Source organism: Choristoneura fumiferana, chromosome 23, assembly GCF_025370935.1.
Source record: "Choristoneura fumiferana chromosome 23, NRCan_CFum_1, whole genome shotgun sequence".
Taxonomy (NCBI): domain Eukaryota; kingdom Metazoa; phylum Arthropoda; class Insecta; order Lepidoptera; family Tortricidae; genus Choristoneura; species Choristoneura fumiferana.
The window spans coordinates 17,930,344-17,955,995 of record NC_133494.1 but is presented as its reverse complement, the minus strand read 5'-3'; the positions used below and the strand labels follow the sequence as shown (position 1 = coordinate 17,955,995).

Genomic DNA, 25,652 nt, shown 5'->3' with positions numbered 1-25,652 from the left:
GTGAGGAAAATTTATTCCAATCCATTTACTTTTCACAGTTGCAATTTATACAGATAACTGCTAAAACAGAAAGATTTTCCTCAGAGATCATCATCATCATCCCAGCCTATATACGTCCCACTGCTGGGCACAGCCTCCTCTCAGAACAAGAGGGCTTGGGCCATAGTTCCCACGCGGGCCCAGTGCGGATTGGGAACTTCACACGCACCATTGAACGCTTCGCAGGTTTGTGCAGGATTCCTCACGATGTTTTCCTTCACCGCAAAGCTCGTGGTAAATTTCAAATGTAATTCCGCACATGAATTTTCGAAAAACTCAGAGGTGCGAGCCGGGGTTTGAACCCACGACCCTCTGCTTGAGAGGCGATAGGTCAAACCACTAGCCACCACGGCTCCTCAGAGATAATTGTAGGAAAAAACAGTATTATCTGTAAAAAAATACTTAAATACTTATACTTGGTTTGGATAAGTATTAACTAAAATTAAACAATCTTCAGCTGCCAGCTTTGGTACATTCAAGGATTTAAACATTTTTACTCATCTATCATTGTAATACAAACTAGACTAATGTATTTCAAACAGAAATGTCAATGTTTAGATAGTTTATGAGGGAATTTCAATATTTAAACACCAATTGACATTGTTTTGTTTACATTTAGTTAAATAGCTATCCAAACCAAGTATAGAGATATAGAACTAGTTAATTCCAAGGAAAAAAATCTATACAGATAACCAGTGATCTGATATCATGGTTATCTCCTTCAAGGGCCAAGGGTACAAATATTCAACGCAGGCGCAGCTTTGTGTATGTGTAAACCAAAATTTAAATAACCATTTAATTTTAAACAACGAATAAACATAATACAAGTACCTAATAATATAAACTTGGTTCACCGTCTTTAAAAACGGCAGGACATTGTCTGTGCCCTCTCCAGTATCATATATTTTTAGGTTGACGATACAATGTTGAATTTTACTACATCTCTAAGCTATGTAGTTTTTATTTGACATACTGGTGGTTCCGGTAGTTAACTTACTTAGTTACTTATGAGGCTATGACTTAGTTACTTATTGTACTTGATTAAAATAATCAATAAAACATACCTACAATATAGGATCATAAACTTTGGCCGTTAATAGACGAAGCCGAAATCACAGAATTTTAATTAAATAGGTACTGTTATTTTCAGTTATTTTTAGGATAGTCAAAATACCACAAACAGAAAGAACAACAAAAGCTGGCCAAGTGCGAGTCAGACTCGCGCACAGAGGGTTCCGTACACATTATTAAAAATATTTTTTTTATATGATGTAACTAAAAATTTATGCTTTTCGCAATTTTTCCTTTATCTGTGCTATACTTAAGACGTTGCTTCGTACCAAATTTCAAGATTCTGAGTTCACGGGAAGTAACCCTGTAGGTTTGATTCCCTTGCGAGTGTCGAAAATTTGCAGCATAAACAGCTATATCTTTTGATTGCGTTGGCTTAGAAGTTTGATTTTTCATAGCTCCAAGGACAGTAGACCTTAGTATTTGATATGAATTTCAGCTTGATACTTTACACGGTTCCTGAGAAAAAGGGCCTTGACAGACAGACGGACAAAAAGTGATCCTATAAGGGTTCCGTTTTTTTCCTTTTGAGGTACGGAACCAAAAATGAAGAAGTTTAAAACGTTATATTTTGATATAAATATGCTTGCTCGCAGGTTTGCTCGATGTTCATACGAAGTAAAAATAACGCTTTTTAAAGCATATACACAATCTTTTAACTCCAGCAGCTTGTGGGTTAGGTATACGAAGCGAGCCTATGACGCCTTGCGCGTCCAATACAATAATGCGTTTAGAATGCTGTTGGGGTTGCCGAGAACGTATAGCGCCTCGGGCATGTTTGCTGAAGCCAGTGTAGATGGCTTTCAGGCAATCATGCGCAAAAAGATAGCCTCAATGTTAGGCAGGGTGAGAGCAAGCACCAACAGCATTCTAAAGGCAATAGCGGGTAGATATGACTGTCCAAATCAATATTTCTGGATGGGACAGATCAAGGGCGTTGCCCAAAAAATACATGTTTTCGTTGTTAGCAAGTGTTACTAATTTAGATATAAGTCAACGGCTACTAACATATTATGGATATGTACGGTCTAAAATAACGAATTTCATTATTATTATTTTTTAAGATAATTTCTACTTCAATTTATACCTTCAGAATAATGCATAATTAAACATTTATCACAACCCAATAAATACAACTAGAAAGTTGTATCCCTCAGATGACATATGGAAAGAAATGACCGTCTGACAACCAAGCTCCTTAAAATGGAAAAAAAACTAATCAAACAGCATTCTCTATGGTTCTACATTTTATTCACTGCAGTAGAAGTGGGAGTTGCGGTATTGTTAGTTAAATAATGAGTTAAAATGAGTTGCATTAAATTTAGTATGGGGTTTATGACTCTGAGATAACACATAAAGAGACATAGAGTTTTCACCCTGGAAAATTGTACAGTTCTATATTCCCCACCTCCCTCGAAAAACAAACGGCAGCGATATACCAATATTAATAATTAAATTAATAATAATATCTGACTCGCATAGAATTAAGCATAAAGCGAATAAATTACATTAAAACTAATTTTCCGCAGACAAAATTGCGAGAAAGAGCTGGAATGAAGGTAAGACAACAAGCGTAATACACAATTGGAGTAAATTAGAACCTAATATGCAGCCTGAACCAGCTAGCAGTGCATTTTCTTATTAGCTGCTTTACCGCAAACCTTGCTTACCTTACCTTGCCTAATTACCTTTGCTGCATGGTAGAGAAACTATAGAGGAGGTGACGTTTACTGGAAGTGTGCACGGAATAAACAGAAAATGGCCGTGGTGGCCTAGTGGTTTGACCTGTCGCCTCTCAAGCAGAGGGTCGTGGTTCAAACCCCGGCTCGCACCTCTGAGTTTTTCGAAATTCATGAGCGGAATTACATTTGAAATTTACCACGAGCTTTGCGGAAAACATCGTGAGGAAACCTGTATAAACCTGCGAAGCAATTCAATGGTGCGTGTGAAGTTCCCAATCCGCACTGGGCCCGCGTGGGAACTATGGCCCAAGCCCTCTTGTTCTGAGAGAAGGCCTGTGCCCAGCAGTGGAACGTATATAGGCTGGGATGAGTAGTTGATGGTTTCACCAGTAACGCAAGCAGAGGATCGTTGGTTCAACTAAGTTTTCCGGAATTCTTGTCCAAAATTAGATTTTTACACGATATCGCGTCGTATCGTGGAAATTACGGCTTTCAAAAGTTGTAAAAGAAACTAACATTATAAATGCGAACGTTATTACTCCTTTACGCTAAGCGGCTGGACTTGTTTGGATTAAATTTGGTGGGTCTGAAGTTCTGGAGTAATCTAATTTTTATCCCAATAGTCACGGAATCAGAATAAAATCTTGAGATCTCAAGCACTAGGATTAGACACACGAAATTTGACGCATTAACACCCCGATCTAATGATTTACGCATGCGAAGCCACGGGTAAAGTTTAGTATCAGATAACTAGTTAAGTATCTCTGCCTAAATAAACAAAATTGAAAGACTTCTCCTCAAACATCACACCCTCCTCCATTTGTGCTCAGAAACGCATTCGCGCCACCCAGCGAACAGAGATAGCTAAATGTTTATTTTCTTCCATTAACGCTTTGTATTTTTAAACCCGCCTGTAACTGTACAATACTCAACCTTCCGTGTCTAAAATACGAACTAAATTCCAAAGTAGAAACTGTATTCCCCATTTTCTAAACGTAACCAGAAATAGAGATGGGCAGCTCACGAATGATGTACACAAAAGAGCTATATCAGTTCGTAGTACTGAATTACTCTTATATCAGTTCAAATCCAAATATATCTTATCATTTATCATTTAGCTCACTTGCACAGACTCGCTTACTGCGCGTGGTAAAGAATACGAACGAAATAACAATACGGGTTCTGTGGCCTAGTTGTTTGACCTATCGCCTCTCAAGCAGAGGGTCGTGGGTTCAAACCCCGGCTCGCACCCCTGAGTTTTTTTAAATTCATGTGCGAAATTACATTTGAAATTTACCACGAGCTTTGCGGTGAAGGAAAACATCGTGAGGAAACCTGCACAAACCTGCGAAGCAATTCAATGGTGCGTGTGAAGTTCCCAATCCGCACTGGGCCCGCGTGGGAACTATGGCCCAAGCCCTCTTGTTCTGAGAGGAGGTCTGTGCCCAGCAGTGGGACGTATATAGGCTGGGATGATGATGATGATGATGAAATAAGTGATATACATATCTCAATGTTTAAGTAAATGATACATACGAATCTTTTTTTTCATGTGATTTTCCCATCTCTAACCAGAAATATCAGCGCTGGATTTTACTTTTACATCCAAATATTCATCTTCACAATGTCATATTGAAATAAAATATACGCAGTACTTTGCCGGAATATGTTATTTAAATTACGCGTTTATTCATTCCAGCTTGATTGTATGAAATATGTTTACGTGATTGCTTTTGCGACTGGATTTACATATTTTTTGGTCTCGTTATGAGAAAAACAGTTCCCGTGTGGTGCCGGGTAAGAATTACACCTCTCCATTTTCTTCCGTGGATGTCGTAAGAGGCGACTGAGGATATAGTTAAGGTATACCGTAGGCTACAGGCTAGCAATCTGTCTATTGTACCGTTTTGTCTAAATTAAAACCTAAAATTGCTATATAAGTGGCTCCGAAGCGGTAACGTTTCGTTTGCTCTGCCTACCCCATATTTGGGAATACAGGCGTGATGTTTGTGTGTTGTGTGTTATGAGAAAACGATCGTGGAACTACCTTCTTTTTCATGATACAAAATTTAAACGGTTTATTTAGCTTGTCCTGTTGGTTATTGTTGTTTAGGGTCAATTTTACCTAGTAATTAAAATATTAGCCCCTTGTTGATAGATTGATCTGATATTTGGTAACACACCTTTAGCTCTGATGACTGATGACACTACAATTAAATAAAATTGAATAACGTTTTGAAAATTCGTGGTTTTCACTTATAGATAAAATTATATTCAAAGAAAAAGCTTTGAACATGAAACTACCGTGGGACTCGCTCATATTAAATGATACTGTAGGTACCGGATAACTCACGTCTTAAATCAAGTTTAGCTCGAAATGTTTCGGGCTAACTCGTAGCTCTTCTTCCTAGAAGCAACGCGACTCGGTGGCTGCTGCTACACGCGCACTGCGCTGCTCGCGCGACTACCCGACGAAACTAATACCGGCGCACAACTACCCGCGTTTTCATCATTATTTTTTTGTTACTGTCAAATGTAGGGTAGCGACACGACACTACCAACATCACTCTGTAAAGCCACGTCGAGCTAGTAGGTAAATAGAAAAATATTTTCAAGGTTTTTGTACTCGGTTCCATTTTTTGTTATATTTTTGCAGTCGGTTTTACCTTTTTGTTAAAAAAAAACCTCATACTGCGTATGTGCTCCCTTGTGGAAACGTTACGTTCAGTCTCTCCGATATAGTTTTTGTCACAGGAATACTGAATTATGTATAGCACGGGACCACTCAGGGGCTCCTTACCCTTTGGCGAAGTTACCAACCGTCACGCTGCGGCAGTGTCGTGCTGCGTCATCGGTTGGTGTGAACGTGCCTTTACAGAGTGATATTGTTAGTGTGTGCTAGCTTTGGTGTATATTATAATACCGAAAAATCATAATAACTACAGTTGAAATATTGACGCCTAACACATCGAAATTCAGAATACCAAATGTACAAAATGCCGATAACCGATACACCGAAGCTCGAAATATCTATTTTCAAATGACCGAAAGTACAAAATCCCGAAAAGGGGTACCTATTGTATTATAATACCAAAAAATCATATTACCTACATTTGAAATATCGACGCTTAACACATCGAAGTTCAGAATACCGAAAGTAAAAAATGCCGATAACCGATACACCGAAGCTCAAAATATCTACTTTCAAATGACCGAAAGTACAAAATCCAGAACTAACTGGCATTCACAATACCATAATATTAATTTTCTGTGCTGTTACAAAAAATAACCTAACGTCGAAACGCAGCGTAGCTCCCGCCTTAGTCTTCTGAAACTATCCGAGTCGCTTCTGCCTTGAAAGTTCTTACTCGCTCGCTTCGCTCGCTCGCTGTCAGCGAGGCACCAGCTAGGGTGTACCAAAGGGGAGCTTCAGGATTTAAAATAAATGTCACCGATGATGACCTTATGACACCTACTTTTGGTACTTCGCTAGCAGCGAGCGAGGAAGACGTTTCAGAGCAGAAACGACTCGGATAGTTTAGGTTCAGAAGGCTAGCCTTCGATGTTAGGTATTTTTGTAACAGCACAGAAAATGATAAATGACAATCTACCCCGCTTGAAAAAGTCGGAATGTTGTCATTTAAAAATATATATAACAGACTTTTGTGTGACGATGGTTTCGGTATTTTGATTTTCGATATATTGACCGTCGATTATTTTATTTGTAGTGATTATGACTGTTCGGCATTATAATTGTTTCGGCCTTTCGGGTGCTGGTATTTTGATCTTCGGGATTGTAGTCATCGGGTTTTAGGCTTCCAGTCAAATGTATTTTCGGGATTTCAAACTTTCGGCCATAATATATCCATTCGACGTTTTAATATTCGGCCTTCCGTCCATAGGTCTTGTGAAATTCGATCTTTCGTATTTCGGTATTATAATATTACTTACATTTGACATTATACTATTACATTTGACAGTGACAATATAAATTACGATGAAAACGCGGGTAGTTGTACGTGTGTTTCGCCGTGTAATCGCGCGAGCAGGGCGGTGGCGCGCAGTGCGCATGTTGCAGCAGCCGCCGAGTTACGTTGCTCTTAGGAAGAAGAGCTAAGAATTAGCACGAAACATGTCGAGCTAAATTCAATTTAAGAGGTGAGTTATCCGATACAATATCATTTAATTAGATGTACCTAGCTTGTAGTTATTTGATATTTCTGGGCATACCTAATAATAAATTACCTTCCCATGTAAGTATCATCACCATTTCAGCCATAGGACGTCCACTGTTGGACATGGGCCTCCTCCAAATATGTACCTCTAGCTGCTTTCGTTGGAAGCAGCCTGCATTCTAGAATTTTTCGACCCCAACAGCCGCCTGTCCTCCGTGCTATGTCGCCACTTCAACCTATGTGTAGAGGTATACCTAATTATGATCATTTTAAAAACTTGCATTTTTAAAACCTAACGCGAACCCTAAACAAACGTAACGAGGCATTATTTTGCTATTAATCCCGCCACTATACGTAATAGGGAGCAAAATCCAAGATTAGCAGTCGTGCCTTCTAAATCTTCACTGAAGGCCTTGCTGATTATATCTACTTGTTTGTTATCTACGAACCCAATTGACACTTCAATTAGACTTAGGGCAGCCGCATGTACCACCCATGACAGGAGCAGGCAACGCGCCAACGCAAATTGAAAGATACAATCCGAAATACCTACGCTATGATGAGCTTGGTTATGAGAAACTCTACGTTTCGCTTTTGTTGGGTGGTTTTGTTTTGGAATGCATTTGCAGGATCGCGCCTAGATCGTGCTAAGGTTATATTATAAAAGTTTATTTAGTAGTCACTAAGTTTTTTTTTACTTTTTGTCTTATTTTTTTTTTAATCTTCTACATTATTTTATAAAACTTTAAAGAGAAAGACAGATTAAATTAGTAAAGTCGTTCTCATGATATGGAGTGACTAAGGCAAATAGGGATTTATTCATATAGAGGTATAGAAGACGAACGAAGTCGCCACGTAAATCGATCTTAAATTGCAATATCCCGGCGCACAAAATTTTATTAAGGAAGTGCAAAAGCGCCTGGTCGACACTACTGGAGACCAAAGGGCTGGCAGCTATCTCTCTCAACGAATTGCCAGGGAGGGAATGCTGCCAGCCTCTTGGGCACTATGCCACGGGGGTCTTTTTTAGATTTAATTTAGTAGGTATTAAGTTTTTAAGTTAGGTAGTTAGTTTATAGTTAAGTTTTATATGGTTATTTTTTCTTAAATTCTTGTATTTCAAGTTAAATTGCAATTGTTATTGACGTTTACTGACTCTTGGATAATTGTGTATCACTTAAACGTCATTCTAAGCATATCTACGACTCGCTTCCCTGAACTAAATCTGTATACTTAGCTGAATATTAATTGTATCTAAAGCGAACGGTAACTCCGGTTCTAAGTACTTTATGGACCACCGTGGAGTTATCTAGGGATGTTGATGCCCAGTAATGTGTATAACTTCGTCTTAACGTAACTTAGTTTTACCATCCATTAATTAATTTATTTGACGGATAAATGTGATGCCGTCTCTGTTTGTTATGTTCGAATAGACGGAGACGGCATCACATTTATCAGTCAGTTGAGGTTAATCAATGGTTTGTGAAACGGAGTGTTTGCACTAGTTCCATTAACAGTACTATAATAGAGTTAATGGTGGGTCAGATCGCTTAAATCGATGACCGAGCTTTGGAAAACATACATAAAACCAGAGTCGGTGATTTATCTGTTGCACAATTTATTTATTGCATGTAAAGTTTCATTAATCCATACTAAATACATACGAGAACATTTATTAATTATATTATATGTTAGACCCAATTAACTTAATCCATACTTCCATACTATCCATACTATATATATAATATTATAAATGCGAAAGTAACTCTGTCTGTCTGTCTGTCTGTTACGCTTTCACACCTAAACCACTAAACCGATTTTGATGAAATTTTGTACAGAGATAGAATAGACCTTAAGAAAGAACATAGACTATCTTTTATCGCGAAAAAGAGGCTTAAAGGGGTTGAAATAGGGGACGAAAGTTTATAAGGTGGAAGTTCGTCGCTGTTGAAGATAAAACCATGAAACTTGGCTTTTAGCCACTTAATAAGAAATAAATCGAAATTTTTGTTTGACTTTTTTTGAAAATTTGACCTGTGAGGGGGTGAAATAGGGGATGAAAGTTTATATGGAAGATCGTCATTGTCGAAGATAAATCAATGGTTGTCTATGAAACTTGGCATTTGGGCATCTGATAAGAGATAAATAGATAATATCTATTTATTTATTCGCGCGTTTTTTAAAATTCTTCCTGTGAAATAGGCGATGAATTAAAAAATAGTTTATATTTATGGCAATGTTTTAAAATACATTATTTTAAGTAAACCGTAGAAGTTTCTATGTGCTATTATTGGCAAAATAGGTATCCTAAATAAATTAAATACTTCCCAAAGTTACTATTCCACGCGGACGAAGTCGCGGGCAAAAGCTACAATACTAATTGTACCTATGTACAAGTTTGTAATTAGAAATTAGGTATAAGAGTAATTAGGATGTGCATAAATGCTGTGTACAATTTGTAATCGTGTTGTAGACATTCTCATGTTATTCTTGTAAGATTTAAGTTGTGCTATTGTTTACAATATGTAATTGTACCTAACTACATACATACATACATAAAATCACGACTCTTTCCCAACGGGGTAGGCAGAGACTACATCCTTCCACTTGCTACGATCCTGGCATACAACTCTCACTTCCTCTACATTCATCAATCTTTTCATGCATGCACGTCGGTTTAGAGTACTCCTGACCCGACCTTTCTTCAGAACGTCCTAGATTTGATCGTGGTACGTTCGTGTAGGCCTTCCTCTTCCAACGTTCCCATTCTCGCTCGTCTTATAGATCTGCCTAGTCAACCCTACCTAACTAATAAACAAATAAATAAATTTGGGTGATAATTTATCTACCAAGAGGAGAATAATCCTCGAATGCAAAGAAAACAGGTCATTTACAAAAGCCTTTACGTTCATCTCGGAAACTCTTTTAAAAGTATGCCTATTCACATAAATAGGGGTTAGCAGACTACGAAATAGAAAATTGAATACTACCACTTACGGAATTCAAATATAATGTCGGGTAACAGCCAGTGTAATACAAGTTCATTGCCCGAAAGATACTAGCGCTAAAGTCTTCAAATATGTTAAAAATGCACCAAAGCAGTCCACTTTCCATGCGCCATTATTTTCACATCGCCTTTGTATTCTGTCGCCGCTGCTAGCGACGTCGATCGGATTTCAATCAGTGCGCTACTACGAAATTCGAAAATCGAAGTTCGTATCGTACCGTCCCGCCGGCACTTATATTATTTAATACGAGAGTGAGAGGGACGGTACAATACGAACTTCGATTTTCGTATTTCGTAGTAGCCCTCCTGGTTTCTACCGCATGTGTCGCATCACTAACGATATCTCGGTAGTTCTACGAGCGTTTGAACCGCTATCAGTTTCCTGTCCCTTACACTGAAGAAATGAGTCAGTAGAATGGAAGGATTTTATAAAACGACAAGTACTTAACTGCGGCGCACGCGTAAACTATTCGATCCGATACTTACAATTAAAATTCTGGGATTTTACAAAATTCCCCTGGGAATTTCCAAAAATTACATCGTGGTTTTCATTGACGTTGATTATTAGCGGTTTTTATGTAGCCTATGTGTTATCCTCTTTCGTCCAAACCAGCGCCTAGGACAGACGTGCGTTAAATGTGATTTTAAAAATAAAAATCGGTTTGATAGTAATATCGCCCTTTCGCGTGTGTAAATTACATGCATTGTTGCGTGCATTAAATAAAGTTATTTATTTGGAGTGCAGTGACATAGGTACGTGTACGCTGCTGTTAGCGGCCCCGCGCACCCCCGCGGGGAAACGAGACTATACTCATAATTTGCCTCTTGCTTCCACCTGTTGGCGCGGCCCGGTGTGACCCGACTTACTCCGAACTCATCTCAACGTTCTACCGTGCTACGAGCTACGCCGACTGCGTCTACGACGTAGTAAATCGACCTCTGCTACGAGTGCTCATTGATTGATTTAAATATAAATTAGTGATTATAACAGGAAAGCAAAATAAACAAATGTCATCCCCAAAGTGTAACTCTGAGCCTGACCTGGCTAGCTGTATAATGGGTGAAGATTCACCCACTGAGCGCGTCACAGTTCGTACTAAAAGAAGAAGATTGGTGCAAACCCGGAGTGAGGAAATCATGGAGTTGCGAGACGAGATGAAAGAGCTATTTACGTCTGCAGCTCTCCAACACGAACAACAGATGAGCAAACTGTTCCCTATATTGAGTGGTATTCAACAGTCTAATTCCAAAATTGAAACATCCATAGCCTTTCTTGCTGAGGAAAATTGTGAACTTAAAACTAAAATCAAGCAACTCGAGGATGAGTTAAAATCTAAAAATGAACAAATTATATTACTGGAGGATCGACTAGAGGAAAGCTTGAGAAGTAATAACAGAAAAATGATAGAAATTAAAAATGTTCCTTTGGATGACAGAGTGCCACAGGATAATTTAGTTAACATTGTTAAGTCCTTGTCGCATACTCTGAACATCCCATTGGTAAATTCAGATATCTGTGACATTTTCAGTGTGAAAGGAAAAACGAATAAAAAGTCAATTATCGTTGAGTTTAACTCGACGATTATTAAGGATAAGATACTCAAGTCGTCTAAAGTGTACAACACTGTTAACAAACCCGGAAGGCTGAGTGCCAACCACCTTGGTTTAAACAGTACTCCTGACACACCGATATATATTGCTGAACGGTTGACGCTAAAAGCCTCGCGACTTTATTTTCTGGCGAGAGACCTCAGGAAATCAAAAGATTATAAGTACTGTTGGACTGCTTTCGGCCGTATCTACGTGCGTAAATCTGATACATCCCCGGTAATCTGGATCACAAACGAATCTCAAGTGCAGAGACTTTTTAGTGAATGACTATATCGCCTATTCTTACATTTGTTCGCAAATAATGTGCAGAATCTTTCTTGCGTAAAAACTTTCCGCAATATACTAATTTACCTATTCAGTAAGTACATTCTCCGTATCAACATGTACAAATACTCGCTTTCCTTATGTATACATTTCAAAATATGCTATCCCATGAATGCAGTTATAACAATACTCGTAGGTAACTTGAAAACAGACTACATAATTGTAATTAAGGCCTTTCAAGACATAGTGTTGCTACTATGTAAAATAGAAATAAGAACTCAGTTTTACTTGCTAACTAAAATGCCACTTTTCTATATTACTCTGACTGCTTTATTTTTACTTAATGGCACTAGTTGAAATTTTAGATGAATTAGACGTGCTAGATAACAATCACAGCTTTACCTGCAGCGTCAACGAACTACCCTTTTATTTACCAAAAAAGAAACCCACTTATTCTATTGTTACGCAAAACATTCGAAGCATTTACAGGAATATGGATGACCTAGACGTAAACTTAAGTACCTTACAACAAGAAATTGACATATTAGTTCTTACGGAGTGTAGATTGAATTATAATAAACCGCTTCCATCCAAATTGAACTACTCGTGTTACAACACTAGCAACCAAGTAACACAAAATGACGGAGTGGTGGTTTATATAAGTAACTCAATTCCACATCTAGTGAAAGAAATTATTCTGGCTGAAGCGTCTTGTCTCCAATTATCTGTATCATGTTTCACAATTTTATGCATCTATCGTTCACCGTCTAATATAAACTCAAACAATTTTACTTCGTCGTTAGATATGTATTTAAAAAATAGTCAGCTTGGTAATAATGTGATTGTTACTGGTGACATAAACATAAACATCCTTGGGCAAAATAATTCTACAAATAATTACCTTAACATGCTGGCAGCCCATGGGCTGATCCCTGCTCATAAAGAAAATACTCGAATAAATAGCTGTCTGGATCATATATTTATGAACTTAAACCCTAACTTATATTATTCTAAAACAGCAATATTAAATACTACCATTACAGACCATTTTACGACTCTTTTTAATATTTATTCAAAATCATCAAATACGATTAAACATGATTCTAAAATAGTTACAGATTATCACAAGGCACTTGAAATATTTAAGAAAAATAATCTTAGTGAATTATTAACTATTCATGATCCTAACATCCTAACAAATAAATTACTTCACCTCATTCAAAATGCTATTGATTCCAGTACTAAAGTTATAAAAATTTCTTCTAATAAGCGGATTTTAAAACCCTGGATTACTCCTGGTGTCCTAAAATGTATCCAACACAGAAATAAATTACAGGAAAATTTACGACGTGACAACGCAAATGAAGTACTAAAAATTACTTATCGACGCTATAGAAATTACTGTAATAATTTAATAAAAAAACTGAAACAAGAATATGAACGTGATCTTCTTAATAAAGCTAAAAATAACAATAAAAAACTATGGAACACCCTAAAAACTATTACTAACCTTAACAAAACAAAGCGTAAAAATGATGAACTGCTTAATTTATCTAACTCCCCCGTTGCTTCAGCTAACTTGGTCAACAAGCATTTTTGTAATATTGGACAACATCTCGCAGAGCAAATATTAACAAATTCTACTTCAAACTCTAGAGAATACTTGAATACTTTGATTTCAAATACATCTTCAATTGGCATAATAGATCCTGATCTTCAAGAAATTGAAACAATTATAGTAAATTTAAAATCTAAATCAGCGTCAGGATGGGACAATATACCATCCACGTTTATTAAAATGGCGAAATCTGAATTAATCCCAATTATAGGACATCTAACTTCCCTTTGTTTCACTCAAGGTATATTCCCTGATTCTTTAAAACGGGCCTTAATTCACCCAGTCTATAAGAATGGGGACAGAGACGATGTCGATAATTATAGACCCATATCAGTGTTACCCGCGATTTCTAAAATTTTGGAAAAATTGATCAATTCTAGACTTATCAAGTTTCTAAACAAATTTAATCTTTTGTCCCCTCAACAATTTGGCTTCCGTGAAGGGAGAAATACTGAAGAGGCGGTTTTGGAACTAACTAAATCAATAACTAAGCTTATAGAAAATAAAAAGAAGACTTTATGTATTTTCCTCGACCTAAAAAAAGCATTTGACACAGTCTCTGTCCCCATTCTTATCAGGAAATTGGAAATCATGGGCGTACGTGGGCAATTTTTAAGCCTAATCATAAGTTACTTAAGTAACCGAACCCAAAAAGTCAAACTAAGCAACGATGTCTTTAGTGAAGATCAATGTTGCAGTTTATACGGAGTCCCCCAGGGAAGTGTACTTGGCCCGACACTCTTCTTATGTTACATAAATGATTTAACTAATATACAGCTTCCTAATGGTCTAGTAATATCGTATGCAGATGATACTGCGCTCCTGTTTCACGGAGATAGTTGGGAGGAGGTTTATGGACACGCTGAGTTCGGTTTATCAAAGGTAATAATCTGGCTTCAAACTAATCTACTCTCTCTAAATATTAAAAAAACCAATTACATAACATTTTCAATTATTAACAGTTCACAACCTGATAAAACTACACATATATTAAAAGCTCATACTTGTGCAATTCAAGATGATAGCAATTGTACATGCTCTTCCCTTAATTATGTTACTTCCACCAAATATTTAGGTGTCCATATCGATCAATTTCTTTCTTGGAACCAGCAAATCGAAGTAACTGCCAATAGAATTCGTAAACTAATATGGTTATTTAAATATTTAAGACATATCACAGATAAGGAACTAATGATCTACATCTATAAAACCCTAGTTCAAAGCATAGTGCTTTACTGTCTACCTGTTTGGGGGGGGACGCATAAAACTAAACTCTTGTTTCTTGAACGGGCCCAAAGGTCCATTCTAAAAGTGCTATTGGGTAAACATAAAAGATATAGCACTTCTGACGTTTATAGAGATTCTGATGTTCTTACAGTTAGGCAGCTATATATTTCAAATTGTATCTTGAAAATTCATAAAAATATAAAGCAAGATCAAAGTATATTAAAAAAACGTAATCCCTATTATGTAATAAAAATATCTAAAACTAGAACAAATTTTGCTAAAAAGCAATTTGAAATAGCATCTGCATTACTTTATAATAAAATAAATAGGATAACGAAAATGTATAACTTGTCTTATAGAGAATGTAAAAATCTAATTACAACTTGGCTAAAATCTAAAAGTTACTTTGATATAGAACAACTAATGGCTTGAAATAGTATTTGTACTCTTGATCATATTGTTTCTTGATTTTCTTAAGCTTTCATTTATTAAGATTTGTTGCCTTAAGTAGTAAGGTAAAACAATTTTGTTTGTTACTTAATATGTAAACTGTGTAGGTTATTTTATTAAACTGCTTTGTAACTTTCGCATAAACTACTTTAAGAACTATTATTAGTTATTAGCTATTATTTTTGACTTTGTAACAACTTGTATGAAAGAGCGAATCCCTCCTAATACAAGTGATTCACTTATAAGGAGGATTCAACACTAGTTTTTAAAACAAAAGTTGAAAATAAATAATTTTAATTTTTAATTTTAATTTTTAATTTTTAATTCTAGATGACCTATCTATATACCAAATTTCATCCAAACCCGTAAAGCCGTTTTAGCGTGAAGGAGTAACAAACATACACACACACACACACACACAAACTTTCGTGCACATAAGTTTGATCGCTATGTGTCTGTCTATCTGTGGCACCGTAGCTCTTAAACGGGTGAACCGATTTGATTGCGGTTTTTTTATTTGAGAGCAGGTTTTTTGGCGATGGTTCAGCCGTTTTTGAGATATTGAACTTTGAATTGACAATGTCGGGGGTTTTCCAACTTTTTGTTGCTTAGGTTATAAATCAATGTCAATCCGTGTTATCAATGTCGGGGATTCGCATTTCAAAGTTCAATATCTCAAAAATGGCTGAATTGATTTTAATGAAACTTAGCTAGGAACCAACACAAGGAAATTGGTTTTCACGTAAAAAAAAATGGCATCGAAAATGGTTCAACCGTTAGGAGCTCCGATGCCAGAAACAGACACACACAAACTGGCGTCAAACTTATAACTTTTTGAACTAAACACGACGGTAGTATTTTTTTTCACAGAGCCACGTGGCCACGTCATATTCTTGTTTACAGAATGTTGTTCTTGTTTGTGTATTATAATTTTATTTTTTCTCTTTCCCCGTCTTTCGACTGGGGCAAAGGAACTGGCTCATGCATACGTATGTATTATAACGTGTGGGCTCCACAGAACACCAGCGTTGATGTACATTACGTGTGGCAACACGTGCTGAATGGAAGCCTTTTTGGTGTCCTGTCGTGTACCACGTAATTTAGCTTTTATATATATATAGTCTTATTGCTGTAAGGTGGTGGTACTGATGGAACCAAATAAATCTTTATTTCTTTCTAAAAGTCTTTTTAAACTTACTCTTTAAAAATCAACATGGATCCGTTACTGTGAATTTTCGAGCTGGTCACGATTTTGAATTGGTCCCGACTGAGTTACTTTACAGAATACTAAATCTTTAGACTTGTTTTACTTTCTTTAAGGCAGCAAGGTTTTTTGCAATTGTGACCTGACTGGCGAGCTCCATTTCGCAAGATGTCAAAGCCAACTAAAGCCATTAAAAATTTAGAAAGCTCTCAACTGACACCATTTATTATGTAGCCCGAGCGATTTGGCGTTACCCACTGAAATATCCATTTGTATTTTACAAGCCCCGTTTTACAAACGGAATTATTCATTTTAGAAACAGAAAGAAAATAACCAAGTGCGTGTCGGACCACGCGCCGCATAAGGTTCCGTATTAATGTCATCGGTTATTTAATGTATTATAACTACTGTAAAGTGCTCGGTTTTTTTATGCGATAAACGTAATGCGTTTGACGCACATCAATTTTGTATCAGAGATAATCTAGTTACCAAACAGAAACAACAGAACAGAATATCAGCGTTGCAGGCGTCTCACGCCTCAGCATTATGCTGAGTCAGCGGACGTTTCACTTTTGCGGGGACACACAATAACGTGTATTTTCATTTTTAACCGACGAAAAAAACGGAGGAGGTTCTCAAGTCGACGCGTATATTTTTTTTATATATGACCACGCATTACTTTTTACAGAGTAGTCCGATTTTGATGATTCTTTTTTTATTGGAAAGCGTGTACCCCGAGAGTGGTCCCATTTAAATTTGGGAAAAATATTCCTACCCTAAGGGTAGGAAAACAGGGGATGATTGATTGTTCAGTCGCTGATTGTACTGTATGACCAGGCATAACTTTTTACAGAGTAGTCTGATTTTCATAATTCTTTTTTTATTAGATAGGGTATACCTTGAAGTTTGTATTATATACATTTGGGAAAAAAACACCCCAAGGGTTGGAAAAAAGTATAAAATAAAAACTTTTTAACAAAAAAATTTAACCGCCGAAAAAACAGAAAAGCAAAAATAATACCTTTTTTGTTTGACCTTAATCTAGGTACCAGTTTGAAGTCGGTGCCTCAGCGCGAGCCAGCACGACCCAGCAGGAGGGATTGAAACCCATAGTAGGTATAGGTAGTGAGGTAGACGACTATTGTCCCACTCCTGCTGGCTCGTGCTGAGGCACCGAATTTGAACTAGTACGTAGGTACTTACCTAGAAAAATATTAAATATTAAAAATATTAAATATTAGTCGGTTCAATTTTTTGTATTTTTTTTATTTTTTGGAGTCTGTTTTACTTTTTTGTTAAAAATGTTCTTTTGTACAATAAAGTCTTTATAAAAAGCACAGCTCAGGGCTCAGGTGCGTTCTGAAGCTAGGTCAGACATAGCTAACTGCAGGATAAAACTAAGGTTAATAACTTTAAAATGAAAAGAAAGTTGCACAATATAACAAAATGATGTACTGCTAACCGTTAGCAACTACCTCCCTACTTGCACATGGCTGCAATATGCAGTTTCACACACAATAGTCTGTAACTTTTAACAAATTCAAACAAAGCAACATAAATCAGTCGATAATGGTTATGCTGAGACTACAATGGAGATTGGTTGGTGGTTAAATGAGGTAAAGGAATCAACGTTCCCTTAATACTTCGCCAAGTTATTATATATAACCTTTGTACAGCATGTCTTTTACGCTCTATCATCACGCGTTGACAGCGAAATTCTTTCCATGGAGCGGCCACACAACTTGCGTGCGCAGAGGCGTCTTTACCTATAGTGCAGTACCCCTAGTGTAAGTTTTCGGTTACAAAATACGTCTCGATCGCGTTCGCGTAAAATCTCAAGTTGTATGGAAACACGAACATCGCAAACGTTCCGCTAGAGGCGCTGTTCGTGTTTCCATACAAATTAAGATTTTAACGCGAACGCGATCAAGACTTATTTTGTAACCGAAAACTTACACTAGGGGCACAGGGTGTGCGTTGCACACGGGCGCAGCGGTGTTAGGGGCGCCGGCCGCGGCACTTTGTACCTATTCCATTATGACCGCGCGCTTCCTAGATGGCGCTAAAGTAATAATTGCACAAGGGCGCTACATGGGCTAAAGACGCTGCTGCGCGTGCGTATAGCGTTTGTATCGGTACAAACGCGCGTCGATGATGCGTTTAACAAACGCAGTGTGCCACGACTAGATACATGTTCTGCATACATTTAACACATTTTCGGAATAAATAGTAGCTTGTGTTGATCTGTAGTCTAGCTTTCTGTTAATGAAATCTATCTTCTATATATTTAAATAAAAAATCAACTACACAAAATATTTGATTTTTTTCACCCGAATGCCCGAAGGAGGTTTATTTATGTGTTTTTATTACAAGGTTTTATTTAACTTGCAATGTATGTAATGTATGTATGTGCGGGTCAAAACTCCTCAACGGTTAATGCCATCGACTTTAAATTTAGCACGGAAATGTAGTTTGCATGATGATGCAAGCAGAGTTACAAAAAGTACAGTCAGCAAAAAAAGCTTGTATTAAAAAAATATTTTTTATTTACTTACAAACGCAGCAGACGCCTAGCCCGTGTGCGCAGTCGCCGGCGGACTGCCCCTCCCTCTGCCTGCAGTCGTACGGGTTAAGACAGATGCCAGCGCGGGCCGTCCTGTACCCCGAAGGCTGGCACTCCCGCTCCCCGCCGACCGGGAAGAAGTTCAGCACCTTGCCGAGGGTGAAGAGACCGCCTGTGAAAAGGAAAACAAATTGAGGTCACTCCCTACTACTACTAGGTTTTGTGTTTCGGCGTGGATAGTAAGACAGCCGGTGAAATTACTGGCACTTGAGGTATCCTATCTTAGGCCTCTAGGTTTGCAACGCATCTGCAATACCCCTGGTGTTGCAGATGTTTATGGGCGGTGGTGATCTCTTACCATCAGGAGACCCACTTGTTCGTTTGCCATTCAATCGAATAAAAAAAACCATGACACACCGGCAACTCGTAGCTGTAAAAATATGCAAGTTATAGTGGCAATGGGCGGGCCACATAGCTCGAAGAACAGATAACCGTTGGGGGTGAAAAGTCCTCGAGTGGTGACCACGAACCGGAAGACGAAGCGTTGGCAGGCCTCCCACCAGGTGGACTGACGACATCGTGAGAGTTGCGGGAAACCGGTGGATGCAAGTGGTCGTTCATTGTGACGTTTTAAGGGGGAGGCCTTTGTTCAGCAGTGGACGTCTTCCGGCTGATGACGATGATGATGATGACCATTACACCGTATCATGTTTACACCGTGTCAGGCAAAAATATATTCTTCGTATTGAAACGTATGCGAGACTATGCCCACTAGCACGTTCCTTAACCAACCGTCACCGTCGCGTGCCATGCACGGAGCGTCAAAAACAGTGCCGATACCATCCGATTATGATCCGATACGCTTCTTATGGGTATGGCACGGCGTTGACATGTTGTAATCCGTGTCGCGTTACATTCCGTGCCATAAGTTCCTATTACGGTCATGGCATGATACGGTGTAGGCCACAGCTCAATACAGCCACCCGGCACCCGACCAGCACCGCCTCGCCTCGAGCGGTTAGTATTTTCCACAGATATAGATTACACTAGATTACGCAAATGCATCTACTTCGCGTGTCCGAACCCCGACCAAACGTCGGGATTGGCCCCATACAAAGGCTGACCGCTAACTGACTAATCATGACTCTTTCATACAGATTGAGGTGTTTACGTTATCTAGTGTAATCTATATCTGTGGTATTTTCATGTGGATTTGTAGCCACTCGTTTTGTCAGGTCTGCAACTTTGCTTTGATTTCGAAGCCATTTGTTTGTTTTGCGGTCCATCAGCGACACTCCTACCAGCTTCCTCTCCACTGCCCTCTGGGCCACTTGCAATCGATTGATCACGACTTTTGTCAATACCTAGGTTTCAGTCTCATAAGTGAGCACCGTCATTATGCACTGTTTAAATATCCTGGCTTTTTGTTCCGCAGAAATTTTCATCCTAAAAGCAAAATCCAGTTTCGAGTAGGTATGCTGCCCACATAAGCCATATTCAGTCAAACTAACCAAAAATATAACATTCAACAATTTAAAGGGAGCCTATAGGGTGTCGTCACAAAACAGATAGTTCAGAAATCAATCTCCATACAAGTGCGCTAGAGCAACGCACACATAGACACTGCTCACGGATACGATATCTCGGACCGGTTGGGACCAGTGCGAGCGCGAGTGCCATCCGCTTGAGACACGCGTCTGTGAACTTTTTTATGCAATAATAGAGCAACAAAAAAAAAGTTATTATAACTGTTCAGTGCACGGTTGTCTAAATTAAATAATCGTAAACTTCGCCAATAACGAAATCGTCGCAAGATATTTTCTGTGACAAATTTATAATATAAAAATGACATTAAAATGAAAATATTTCAGTTATTAATTTATATTTCCATTCTTCCCGTATCATTCTCAACAATAAAATTAAATCAAACAACTAGATACGAGTGCCACTACCACGATAGTTTTTTGGTGCATAAGCCATAATTGACAACCTTAGAGCGACCGCCGAGCATAGGTATGAAAAGTGAAGTACACACAGGAGATTGACTTCTGAACTATTCTGTTTTGTGATGTCGTCAATTTCCAATGGCAAAGTTACCTCCGTCCAATGTTATGCAACGTGCTTTATTTCCCCAAAGTTAAATTTACAATAGAACAACATTACTTTGTTGTTCAACACAGACCATTCTAAAATACATCAACGCGGCATTCGATTCTTCAAGTCAAAATCAAACTGTGAAATCAAAACTTCCAACATTTCCATCGGGCGAAATTCATCGTCGAACACTCAATAAAATCAAACGTATTTCACGTATCGCGGAAACTTTGTATCTTCAACTTAGAAACTGCTTTCTCACATAAAACTTTGCCCGGGTGATAACAGTGCAAAATGTAAATACTGACGCGGGCAATATTGCTAAAACATGCATATACTTCGGGCAAAATTTGCTTAAGATAAGCAGCTTTTGGCGTTTCCGCAAAGGCGGGAAAAACGGGCTGGGAAATAAAACGAGCCTTATTTAGCTGATGGAATCGGATAAGTCTCAAGTTAGCGGGATGCTCGCTTCTACCTTGTAGTTTCTACTATCTATAAGATGTAATTGTGTATATCGTTGGGGACAGCGCAAATTTGCTTATCTGCCATCTGCCATGAGTAAATACCATATCTGTATTACGTGTACGTTTTAGTTTAATTTCAAAGAATTTTGGGTAAAAATTGGAAATTGCCGATTCACTGAGTTTCTTGAGAGCTGTAGACGCCCTTAGATTCCTAATATTTTTATAAATACGAAAGTATGTAAGTAGGTATGTGCTTACGTGCGTTTCTTTGTTACCTCTTCACTCCTTCTGAACGTTGGATTAACCTGAAATTTGGTATTTAGCTACATAATTATGTCAGTCAACAAAAATACGCTTGCTTTTGTGTTCAATGCACAATGCATATTCCCTATTACGCTAGGATTTAGAAGAAAAAGTCAAAAGACTGCTGCAAGCTGCAATAGGTACTGCTAGGTATAAGTAGAATAAAATTTTAAATCAAGTCAAATGTTCTGCAACCACCCTATTCGATGCTACGGGTAGCATCTGCAAAATGCATGCCGCAGCCAAAGAGTACTCACGACAGGAGGCGGCAAAGCTTAATGTAGATGAATTGCAGTACGTTACCGTCGAAGAATGTGAAATTAACTCTGTCTGACTGACTGTATGTTTTTTCAAGCTTACACCGCTGAACTGATTTAGATTAAATTTGGTATAAAGACAAAGAATAGATTTTATCAAGGAACATTGCATAGTTTGATTGCCCGTAGGATAGCGGTAAATGTTTTCCTTTACGGAGTAACGGACAGCAGTTAGTCCCTTATAAATACAATGCCGCGTGGTTTCACAATGATAAGAGATCGCATGATATTTCTGGGATATCTAAATAAGGTCTAATGCTTGCTTTCTCTATTGCCCAAATGTTTAGTTGTCTGTTTGTATCGCATTCGTGTGATAGCATAAACTAATTTATATACTAGCGAGATTTGAAAATCGAAATTTAATATATCTAGGTAAAGTTAAAAAGTCGACGATCAAAATACCGAAAATTAAAATATCGGACGATCTAAATATCTACTATCATTATATCGACGACTGGAATCCCTGAAACCGAAATATCGAATGGGAAAAATATCGAAAGTTCAAAATATATATATCTACAGCCGAATGATCGATATAAGTTAATATCAAAACAAAATATCAACCGATGAAAAACCGAACTTTAAAACTTAATGCATAGAAGTCGACATATTGTTTTAGACATAGTTCAACCTAACACGCTCGTCCTCGCTACGCCCGTCCTCGTCCCTAAACTTTTGGTTTGAATTAATCAGACTTCACTTTAAAATTCTAGGTACTAAGTAATCTAACTTAAAAATTTGATGCGACGACGAGAGCAGCGTGGAGGAGCTTGTTAGGTCCAACTATGTCCAACTTTGGCCAGAATTAAATTCCGTATCAGTATTCGATATTCAGAATTTAAACGTTTCGATGTTTCGAAATTTCAATTTTCGGTATTTTATTTGTCGATATTAGGATTAAACATTCGACAATTGAACCATTCAATAATGTGTCCTTTTGACATTTAGAATTTTGCCCTTATGATCGTTCGACATTTTGTTTTTCGATATTTTGATCGACGATGTTTTAACTATCGTAATTTCAATGTTCGATATTCAAATACGTGCCCACTAGCGACCCATCCCGACGCAAACATCAGTCAAAGTTGTCAAAGAGAACTCACGATACTAGCGCCAACTAACATGTCACTGAAACCCTGATAGTATGAATTTCTAATATATTTGCAGGTGGTAGGACCTTGTGCAAGGTCCGCCCGGATTGCTACCACCATCTTGCTCGCTAATCCTGCCGTGAAGCAGCAGTGCTTGCACTGTTGTGTTTCGGCGTGGAGAGTAAGACAGCCGGTGAAATTACTGGCACGTGAGGTATCCCATCTTAGGCCTCTAGGTTGGCAAAGCGTCTGCAATACCCCTGGTGTTGCAGATGTTTATGGGCGGTGGTGATCTCTTACCATCAGGAGACCCATTTGCTCGTTTGCCATCCAGTCAAAAAAAAAAAAAAACTAACTAGCTTTTGCCCGCGGCTTCGCCCGCGTCAAATTCGGTTATCGCGTGCTGTTCCCTCGGGAACTGTGCATTATTTCGGGAAAAAAGTAGCCTTTGTCACTCTCCGGCCCATACACTATCCATATGCCAAAAATCACGTCGATCCGTCGCTCCGTTTCGACGTCAAAGACGGTCAAACATACATAAAAACACACACACTTTCGCATTTATAATATTAGTATTTTCGGGGAAAAAAGTAGCCTCTGTCATTCTCTGGCCCATAAACTATCTCTATGCCAAAAATCACGTCGATCCGTCGCTCCGTTTCGACGTGAAAGACGGACAAACATACCTACAAACACACAAACAAACACACTTTCGCATTTATAATATAAGTATGAATATACTAAATTTATTAGAAAATACATTTCATTCTTTTATCAGACCGGTGCAGATCTTTTGAAGTTCGGATCTTAGACCAGTAGTAATTCACATGCTGTTCATTTTACCTCGCTCCACGCAATAAAAAAGGAAAACTAAGGCAACTCCTGCCAATGCTTGTCCCACGAGTCTACGACGCAGCCCCAGGGTTACAATGTTATAGATTTATGAACTTACTTTATTCTTATTTACCATGCGCTCCACTTTATAAGGAAAAGACGGTATTGCAATATGGAGTTCTTCAGTAAGCTGTGCAATTTTGTTGGGTTCTGTCGTTTTGAGGCAATAATTTTACAAAGATAAAAATAAGCTCGCCTTTGTACATCTTAACTTTATATTATCATTTAACTTTGTTGCAATATTTATTTAAAAGGAAATAAGTACTATGTGTTGAGGAGTGTAGTAAGTAATTCCATTTGAAGTTCTGTGGTGTTTTGTTTGGCATGGTGTGACGTCTGTGCCCTTAGTGTAAGTTTTCGGTTATAAAATACGTCTCGATCGCGTTCGCGTTAAAATATCAATTTGTATGCTAACACGAACATCGCAAACGTTCCGCTAGAGGCGCTGTTCGTGTTTCCATACAAAATGAGGTTTTAACGCGAACGCGATCGAGACTTATTTTGTAAACGAAAACTTACACTAAGGGTACGGATATGGTGCGCGTCACCTCGTTTAAGTTAAGCTTAAACATGTATACTATGGCTATCTGTGGGATCCTGTAATTGGCTCTGTGTTGCTATTCCTACTACATATATTGTGTTTTTAGCTGTTGGTTCTCCTTAAATAAATAAATAAATCTTGTAATCTGTTAATTGAATGTGTTTTTATATACATTATAGAGTTTTACAATACAATACAAAGATCTTAATTTACGAGCCAATGACCTAACCAACTTAAAAAGTTTTAAACCCTCCGACATTGTCATTTCAAAGTGCAATAGCTCAAAAACGGCTAAACTAAATTGAATGAACATAGCTAAGAACTAGCACAAGGAAACTCTCTATCACGTAAGAAAACTGCATCGAAAACAGACAGACAGACATTGGCGTCCGGGGGGACTTGTCAGGAGATACGAGGAGACAAGTAAAACTCACAAATGTATACTAAGTATGTAAACTCTTTATTGTACAAAATAAGTAACAAGCACAATTGACAGACATATGTGAAGCCAGTGGTTTGACCTATCGCCGGACCTTTGAGTTTTTCAAAATTCATGTGCGGAATTACATTTGAAATTTACCACGAGCTTTACGGTGAAGGAAAACATCGTGAGGAAACCTGCACAACCTGCGAGACAATTCAATGGTGTGTGTGAAGTTCCCAATCCGCGCTGGGCCCGCGTGGGAACTACGGCCCAAGCCCTCTCGTTCTGAGAGGAGGCCTGTGCCCAGCAGTGGGATGTATATAGGCTGGGATGGGGAGATATATGTACAATGGCGAACTTATCCATTTAAGGGATCTCTACCAGTCAACCTTTGATTGGATGAGAGGAGCATTCAGTTAAGGACGGTAGTGTAGTGCCGCTTAACCAACAACGGTCATTCATCATCATCATGTCAGCCGAAAGACGTCCACTGCTGGACATAGCCTTCCCCAAGGCTCTCCACTCAGAGCGGTCTTGTGCTTTCCGCATCCACCGCGATCCCGAGATCTTAACCAGGTCGTCGCTCCATCTTGTTGGAGGCCTACCGGCAGCT

General features: G+C 38.2%; 1 protein-coding gene across 1 annotated transcript in view; it reads right to left on the bottom strand.

Annotated features, from left to right (window-relative positions):
• The window catches only part of LOC141440731 (uncharacterized), a 169,471-nt gene that overhangs the window by 54,318 nt on the left and 89,501 nt on the right, over positions 1–25,652 (bottom strand). Inside the window, exon 2 of the mRNA XM_074105274.1 lies at positions 18,904–19,083. Within this exon, the coding sequence (XP_073961375.1) occupies positions 18,904–19,083 (180 nt within the window). The remainder of the gene's footprint in view (positions 1–18,903; positions 19,084–25,652) is intronic.